At 41.0% G+C, this 9,123-nt stretch overlaps 1 protein-coding gene across 3 annotated transcripts; it reads right to left on the minus strand.

Moving 5' to 3' along the window:
- Positions 1–7,282: 7,282 nt before the first annotated feature.
- LOC147434394 (uncharacterized) lies at positions 7,283–8,867 on the minus strand. Of its 3 annotated transcripts, XM_086489936.1 has the most exons (3): positions 8,737–8,860; positions 8,326–8,505; positions 7,283–8,245 (listed from the first exon to the last, which is right to left on the minus strand). In XM_086489936.1, the coding sequence occupies exon 2, from the start codon at positions 8,485–8,487 to the stop codon at positions 8,329–8,331; it is 159 nt and encodes a 52-aa protein (XP_086346062.1). In that variant the 5' UTR covers positions 8,488–8,505; positions 8,737–8,860; the 3' UTR covers positions 7,283–8,245; positions 8,326–8,328. The 3 variants fall into 3 exon arrangements, with proteins under 3 accessions (XP_086346062.1, XP_086346061.1, XP_086346060.1); XM_086489935.1 differs by having other exon boundaries at positions 7,283–8,502; positions 8,737–8,867; XM_086489934.1 differs by having other exon boundaries at positions 7,283–8,505.
- Positions 8,868–9,123: the final 256 nt, after the last annotated feature.

Below are 9,123 nucleotides of genomic sequence, written 5' to 3' on the forward strand. Positions count from 1 at the left end.
ATACCATATTTCATGCTTGTTGTGTGCTTGACACCCCTATAATTGTAATTCCAAGGGTGTCCAACCAAAGAGATACCAACACCTGACTGAGAAAAAACCACCGTTTGATTCTGAAAATTCTTGGAAAAATCCATCGTCTGATTCTGAGAATGGCTAGAAAATTCCTCCATCGAATTCTAAGATAGAACTACCCAATATCCTTCCATTGAACCCGCTTCCTTTTGCCCTTAGGTCTTGATGGTGTCTCAGGAGTCCCGGTGCCAGCATTGTCCTTCTGAATGAGTCTGTAAATGGCCTCCTTCTCAAGCTAATTCTGCCTCTCTGTGGTCATTTCGACTTCATAAGGCGTGAGGGGATGATAAGTTTTGGTGTCGGGATCATAGAGCGTGCGTGTGCCTTTTCTTAGACGAGTCTTGGCGAATTTGTGACTGCGAAGCTGTATGGATCCATCCTTCTGAAAGAGACTGATTTGTTTTGATCTTAGCTTCAAAGAGAATCTCAACCATCTCTCTGTACTGTGGTCCTAGGCCTCGTTTAGTTGTAATGTCCTTTTCAGGAACTTTAGAGGACTCAACAGTGAGTTGCAGCAGCTCGTTTGTGATCTTAGTGAGGCCTCTAATCTGGATTTTTCATTGTCCCATATACAGCTTGTTCCTTTGCACCTCATCTCTTAATTCATGGAAATCATTTAATTGAAGAGCATCATTGAATAGCATTTTTCAGGTTTTCCATTCCACAGTTGATCGCTCATACCAATCCTGAAGATCATCAGTAATCTTAAAGTATGTGAGCCGATCCACTGGTTCCTGTATGTTGAGGATATAGTGCTGAAAAAAATCTCGACAGCTCCGCTTCTCTTGCTGGTAAAGCATACAAGAGAACTGGGGAATCAGGTACAAACTCTAGAAAATTAAGAACAGCCTAGTTCTCCTACTGCATCATCTTTCTGGTAACTTTAACCAACTGAAATAATCTCCAGAGAGCACTTGCCTATTCTCCTACTGCCATTTGAGTTTGAGGTCCCTTGCTGGTTGTAGTCTGGTCTTCAAGAATAGCTCGCACCCTCTGATCTAGAACTCCCCTAGCAATCTGCATTTGCACTAAGACCTCTTTTAACTGACTTCTGACATCTTTCATACATTTACATGTCGGCTTATTCCCCAGCAGGAGCTCAAATTCCATAGCTAAGGAATGACAATCTGCAGTAGAATGCCACCGCCAATGTGGATTAACTACTTTCTCATCAGCAGTTAGTATCCATTCAGGCACTCTCTCTAGCAGTTGTATTGTACTAGGATGCTCAGGCAATTGGTACACCTTCTGATCATGAAAAGCAGCTGATTTCCAGTGTTGAACCATTTTCCTAGCGCCGACATATAGTCGTTGAAATCGCTCCAGATCAGTGATAAGATCATCATCCTCCAGATACATCCTGGTTATGGGAGCCTACTAATGTCGTAATCTTTGTTCAACGTAATGAGTTGTAATGAATGTTGCTCATCACCTGTTAGAATCTCAGTTACAGCTTTGCCTTTCCCTTTATCATCCATACTGTGTTGTGACTGGTGTAATGGTGAATTTCCATCGTTACTGGGTGGTTGATCTCCTGACTGCTCACCTTCATGCTGGTCTGATTGGTCTGTCTTGGACTGATTCCCTCCGGTAGCCCCCGCTCCACCAGTCCCAGGTCCTTAAGGTGGAGATTCATCATGATCATGCCCCTCTTCTGATTCCTCCTCCTTCTCTTCTTCTTTAGCTTTTGCCTTATCATCATCTTCCTCCAGGTTGTTCTGCTGTTCAATATAATCAAGGATAGCTTGATTTGCCAGAGCACTGTTATATTGAGAAAGTTTGTCTTGCAAGTCACTCTGCATTGTCTCCATGAGAGTCCTCAAATTATCCATATTGAAAACAGCATGCCCTCCGGGATTTAATATCTTAGTCAAATTATTATAGATACATCTTTTCGTTAATGTGGCTTTCAGAGTAGTGTGGTTAGTCAACAGTGAGTTGAAATCAGGTCGCTTCATTCTTAGCAGAGTTTTAAATCTATCCATAGTCCTTTCAGCTTCTGCCTTTTCTTCCCTCAAGGTCCGTATCTCAAACTCCACCTTAGATAACCTATTTTCTAATTGTTGAATGGTCCTAGCTGATTGAGCTTCAATGATACTGTGGCGCAGGGTCTAGGCTACCCTCTCCTGCTCCATCTTTTCAATCTGCTGCTCAGCCTCCTTCAGTTTAGTTTTTACCTTGGTTAATTCATCATCTGACACTGAAGCATCCAACATTTGTCCTATGGCATTCACAATAGTATTTTTAGATGACTGAATGAGTACAGAACAGCCATCCTTCACTATGGCTGGGTCACAAACAGTTGACTCATAAACAGTGACAGGAGCCATATATGGTAATGTAGAATAGTTAGATTTATGTAGAAGTAGACTTCCTTTGAGAGGATGAGTCTGCAGCTGATGTAAGCTATCTTTCTTTGTTAACACTAGGTTGGTAATGGGACACTTTTATGTCCTATTAAGTGACCATTTTCCTTGAATTATGTCAAGAGTTTCAAAATAGATTTTGAGGTGCTATCTGTCTAGAAAGTTGTCTCGTGAGCTGAAAAAAACTCGACATTTTTTTAGAATATCAATTCCATCTTTAACCTTGTCCTTGCACAACATTTCACAACCTAAACTGTGTGAAAAAACGGGTCTTGTTTTTGGCTTTTTTCAACTTTTTGCAACTATATCACTCTAGAATTCATGTTTGTGAGGTCTATAATGCTAGAGAACTATCTTTAGTAGTCCTCAACATGTCCTGATGCTTTTAGGGAGAAATAAATGTTAAAGTTGTAAGTTATGACCAAATTACAAAAATTGTCAAATCCTGTTTTTTAGCCAATTTTAGCTCTTCTATGATTTTTTTGGTGGCTTTCATGATATCCAAATGTAGTTTTGATTTTCTATGTCGCTTATTGTAACATAAAGCTAATATTCCTTGAGTTTTGGGGCACCTAATACCCTGTTTTGCATAGTAGACAACGATGGTTGATTTTTTCAATTATAGAAGAAAACAAAACATTCTATTATATCAAGTATATCTTTTTCAATATTGTTAGTTTCTTGTGACAACTACATGCATTTTGTAGGTAGTAACCATATCTAGTCGTAAGGATCAAATTTCGCTAGATATTGAATAGTTTCTATGGGATTCTACAACTCATAATGTTGAACCCAGTTTTTTCATGTTTGCAGTATTTAGCACTTCATCTTTGTCCCCAAGATTCCCCTTGGTAAGAGATGTATTATTCTTTTGACATGCTCCATGGCTCCTTATGAACCTAAAGGACAATAGGAAACTAAGAAAACATGCATATATTATTTGTATTGAGTGTGGCTATAGAAACTTGGATGATAGGTTTGCAGAATCGTACAAATTCAACTTTTTTGTACCTATTTCTTTTGGCAAAACAAAAAATAGTGAGTGAGAAGCAATCATATGTTCTCATCACCAACCCATTGAAGTTAACTAGGGAATTTATCTCAAAACCTACAAAAATCCCTAATCTTATCTTTATGCAACAAAACGTAAGAAATGATTGTTTTGACGAAAATGTATTGGTCCATCAACTTTGGAGGCTTGGTGTGACCAAAAGATGAGAAATTTTACAAGTTTCTTATTTTTTCCATGTGTAATAGGCCTTGAACTATAACCTCATGAAAGGATTTTACAAAATGAGTGGATCTACTATGGTTTTTGAGGTTTTTTTCAAAACCCTGAAAGGACACTTTTATGTCCTATTAGGTTACCAACCTAGTGTTAAACGTAGGGCCACTTCACTATAAGGGATGGAAACCTTTCCAAGTGGACTTAAAGGTGCTGGTCCTTTTCCCTTATCAGTCTGATCCGCTGCTGCTCAGCACTGGCCCTATCTAACTAGTTTTGTCCCGTACTGGTGGTTTACTGAAATCTGCCCTGTTGGCTGGTTGACTCCACCAGTGGTCTGGTTGAGAGGTTGTTTAGTCTGGCTAGCTGGAGTCTTTTCAGTAGACACTGTTTGGATCTGGCTTTCTAACTGCTTAAGAAGAGCAACACTAGTAGTCAATGTCGTCCTTGGTCTTTTGAAACTGTCAGCCTCCTCTTGTGTGGCCTTTCTCTTTTGTCCAGTGAGGGCTAAGTGGTTTTCTAGGGATTCTTCATCTGACGATAATTCCACATTACTGGGAACTGGAATTGGCTTCTGGCTCCAAGCCATTCTTACCTGGGCATGGGCGTCTAGAGCAGATGCCAAGTAAAGAAACTACCAAACATACCAAGCTTTCAAGACATTCCGAGACTTCAACTTGGCAGTTTGCTGAAGCACATTGTGTGACAATATCTAACAGAGATTGATAGAAATTGTAGAGTCCAATCTTTTTGTTAGGAGCATAGAAAATAGCTTTTCTGACACATAAGTAGGATTATTTTTAAGACTCACAGCTTCAGCTACAAAGCGGTAGGCAGCAGGAATGTCCAGACCTACTGACACTCCTTGTGCACTGGCTTTTCGTTTCTTTTTGGCAACATCTTCTTCTTTCAAGGATGCACTGATTTGCTCTGCAGTTGCCACAGACGGCTTTGGCCCATTTGGAATTCGGAATGCGAAAGCAATATTTTTTGGAGTGACTGACACTTCCCTACCACCATAGACCATAGTACTTCCGTCTTCGACATTGAAGGAATCCAAAACTTGCCTTATAATAGTTGTGCCAAACTCTTATCATTGTGGCTTGCACAACCACATGCAAATCCCACAGTCTAAGTAAGGCCTCTGCTTGCTCAGTAAACACATATCTCTATATTTTGTTGTGAGGAATAAGCGGAAGAGTCGCTTTTGCAACATCTTCTCCGACATTTTCTGCCTACCCATATACCGTGAAGGTGATGAATCAGTATACGAAGAAGAAGATGACTTACTTGATTCGTCAAACCCGTATCCTGATGTGGCTGGCAAGGATAAGCAGCAGTCCACAGTCTCCTCAGATGAAGAAGTTTGCGGCTGTAGCGAGGAAACTTCAGAGCTTGACGATGACGAATGAACGACAGTCGACAGGCGTCGCGCAGGAGACTTGCGAGGAAAAACGCTTACTCGCCTCACTGTTATACATGTTCGCGCCATAAAAGCTCCACCACTTACCATTCCTAGAGTTCTGTGCACCGCAAGTGACGTGACAGACATGCATTGGATAAGACTCTCTCTTGTCTTTGAAATGATTACCACTGATAGTCTTCCGACCGTTGTTTCCATAAAAACTGATATTGGTTTCCATACTTTTCTAGGTTCTGGTATGGACAGGGTTAGGTCGTACTGGTCTGTTCTGACTTTTTGACTGGCTCTGGAGCTGGTTGTACATGAAAAAGACCTAGAATGGTTGATTCTGGAATTTCCAATTCTTCAATTCCCAGACCATCAATACCCTTTTCCCGAAAAGCTTCCCTGGCTTCTGAATAATAGAGCTTGATTTTCGCTCCATTATATATCCCTGGCAACAGTAATCCAAACAAATCTTTCAGCCTTACCGTGCCATTGGAGAACATCCAATCAACTTCAAATGGTCCTGCCCAAGCTATCTTTAAGTTCGGTTTCTTAGGGCCTAATTTTGATTGATATAGGAGAACCAGGTCGCCTTTTTGAAACTCCCTAACCTTAATTCATCTGTCATGCCAGTGTTTTCTTCTTTGCTGAACAATTTCTTGTTCCAGCATAGCCCTGTCTCTCCCTAATGGATTCCCATAGGAACTACTTTTGAAGAGTACTGGGCTCTCTTCTGATTAGGAGGTCTATGCACTTGTTCCATTTAAAGGAATACTAGCATGGATATGGAAATATTTATCACCATCTGCCATTTTTATTTCTCATGCTAATGTTGTGCCAAAAGGTTTTGATCTGGTTTGAAGGTATTGGAGGGCTTCGTTATCCACAAACTTAGCTACTGGTCTCTACCTAAAAATTTACTTTTTCCTATGAGCTTTTGTATGCAAGACTCCAAAGCGCTCACAAGAAAAGCACATAATTGCTATAAGGCTAGGATCAAATTATGGAAAGAGGGGTTTAAGACTGATAGATGGCTCACGAAGCCTGAGCTCCTCCAAAATTTCTACCTTTCATAAGGCTCTGCTGATTTCCTAATTGCCAAAATGGATATCCTGAAACCAAACCTTCAAAGGTGCTTCAAGGGGAACGTATTCTCCCTGGCCAAGGTGTGTAAAGACATAACTCCAAGGAAGATCAATCCAGATTTGACCTTGCTCGTGGCAAATTATTTAAATGCTTGTGGGCCTGCCCCTTGTCTGTTACATAGAATTGCCTCCTATGGCTTATCCTGGACACGGTAGCTAGAAAAATACATTTTTCCTGACCGAAGAAAATAAGGGCAACCTTGAAATTCTCCCTGTTTTTAGGTCAAAATTTAAAGCTTTTGTCAGTAATTACACTAAAATTTGTAAAAACTTTCCGGTTTTCTTCAAGGCAAGCTCAAAACCTAACCAGGATTTTAGGATTTCAGCCGGTTAAAATACGCTGGACCCCAGTTTTTTCTAACACTGGGACCGGGGATAACCCAAGAACGTTAATTTGCAAGTGGACAATGCATTTCAGGAGGAATCTATCTTTGACTTGTTTGTTCACTGTCTGGCTCGAGTGCCTGCAGGAGTGAGTTCTTCGGAAATGTATGGAATGTCGAGCTTGAGCGAAACAAGGCCTACTGTGGTAAGAATCCACACTACAAACCCTATCCAACTCATGCTCAGCTTCATGTATGTAATTAAGGAAATTAAAGCTCATATAAGGAATGCAACCCAGCTGAATGTAATTGATACTCAGAAGTCCATTTGTTGGCAAAAGGGGAGAGATGATACCCTGGCTTTCTATGAGCCCTTTCTAGGATTCATGATTGCATATATTGGGTACAACATTTGCTCTTAGGGGAATTCTTTTCCCCCCTTATACTTTGTACACATCAATGTTGGACAGAATAACCCCTATCCTTCCTTAGGGGTTATTCTTAATTTTAATATATGATTCAGCTGTTTCTGAAAAAGAAAAATACTAAAAGCCAAGGGCTTGCTTGTGGCTACTATTTACGAAAATTATCTTAATATAACGAATATCATTAATCGGTGCCAGGACACAAAATTTCAAATGCAACTTGGGCCCGGTTCAAATGAGGCACCGGTCACGGGCGTCTAAGCTGGGTGACAAAAGCTGATTTGCTGCAGCAGCTATATCATCTTCCTAACAGGAACAAGAACAAGAACATCAACAAAATTATCATAATCACAAGACCATAACAAAGCACCGTTCGTCGTAACCAACCTCCTAACAAAGTTTGTTTTGTCAATCACAGACATTTTACTGATGTTGGCATCAAAGCCCACAAAATTGACCTCTTTGAAAGAATGCGGACCACAACTATCAAAAGAGGCAATCACCTTCTGGCTTAGCTATGTCACAGCAAAGGCAAAAACTTCAAAGAATGATGTAGCACACCAATGATGGATTGCATCGTTTCGACACTTCCCATTCCAACGCAAAAGCCACTACCAGAAAGTGATTTTTCTGCAACCAATGTGACGTGCGTTAGGAAACAGAGCCCCTCACAAAGATCCTGGAGTATGAGGGCCAGCCTTGACCTTGATCAGAAGGTCCTTAATAAGGCATCCTTACAAAATTCATCCTATCTGAAGAACATTTTGAATCAACTCCCAATACTTAAATTGCAAACTCGCAACCAGCCAACTCATTATTCAATCACTCTTGACGACAAAAGCTTGAGAAAGCGTACATCCCACTCCTCCAAGGAAGCCAATCACTCATGGGCTGATTTCACAAATGCAGCCATCAGTATGAGAAAAATGCCAATACTTTTTGAGTCTGTGCCGCTAAAATGTGCGAGGCTCCAAGTTGACCAGCCAGATTGCTCTTCGTCATATGAGTTTCCTAAAGAAACTTGCTTGGCTGGTTCTCTCTCTTTCATCTTAGTCAAGCCAGTCTGAGGCAAATGTTGGATTCCTGTCCATACATCATCTTTTTCCTACTAAATTGCTGACACATCCAAGCATACACTCTGTGGTCGCATTCGAAATCAATCCGCATCAAGGCTGAATGTTGTCAAAGCTTTCCTATCCCAAATGCAGCTGAGAAACATCTCTATCCAGCAATGGAGCATCCTTGCCAGTATCTTCGTTAATGTACATGCCAGAGCGCACCCTGCACAATTTTCATCATTGCATTCAACACCGCTCATCCATTACAAGCGGTGTCAGAATTTTTGGGGCTTATTCATGTACCCATCACTCTCTGCGGGGCGCTGATATGGGATTTAGTCGACGCAAAATCAGCTGGCGCACCCGCCTAGGGAACGGTGCCTCTTGAACAATTTGAGTTACCACCCGTGCCAAGAGAGACATGTAATCCTCGAGCAATTGCGCAAAAATGGAGAGCAGGATCATCTTGACAAAATGTGACTGCTGCAAAAAAGTATAACAAAAGCTTCTATTACAAACCACACTAGTACGTGGGTTGTAGCAAATGCACCTGACAACATGCAATCAAAGCTTCCAAAACTAATTAAACAATCATAAAACCTCTGACAACAGTTTCTAATGGGAATTTTTTTTCGATCTACTGCTGAAAAACAAACACAAAGCGGCTATTGTTTTGTGAAGGATAGGCATTATAGAAATGCACTAATTAATTACCTCAGGAAGCTGATCAGAGAAAGCGATCTGGCAGACCCAACGAGAAATTAATGCAATTGTCAGAGAAATTGAGAAGCGGAAACAGGATAATGATGATGCCTGCAACTTGGGTGTGTGCAGGATTCTTGAGGATGATGCGCTTGACAAAGATAGTACCTTCTTTGTTGGGCCCAGTGGCTTCTCGCGCCTACGAATGTTTGTTTCTTTGGTCCCACTCGCAGATTCGCCGCTGGAGCCCACCACTGTGCATGTGCTACACGTGTCCCCCTCCCCCAATAATGATTTCTTTCACTGCTCGGAAAACCTAGCTACAAATTTTGAAATTTACCTCAAACTCTAAATTTAAAACTGTGTATCGATTTTACATAAATCGTGAAAATGCGGTAT

The sequence above is a fragment of the Adiantum capillus-veneris genome, chromosome 19, assembly GCF_014529385.1.
Source record: "Adiantum capillus-veneris isolate H3 chromosome 19, ASM1452938v2, whole genome shotgun sequence".
Lineage (NCBI taxonomy): Eukaryota > Viridiplantae > Streptophyta > Polypodiopsida > Polypodiales > Pteridaceae > Adiantum > Adiantum capillus-veneris.

Coding starts and splice junctions, on each gene's coding strand:
- LOC147434394 (XM_086489935.1), bottom strand. CDS start 8,487: ATGATCCTGCTCTCCATTTTTGCGCAATTGCTCGAGGATTACATGTCT.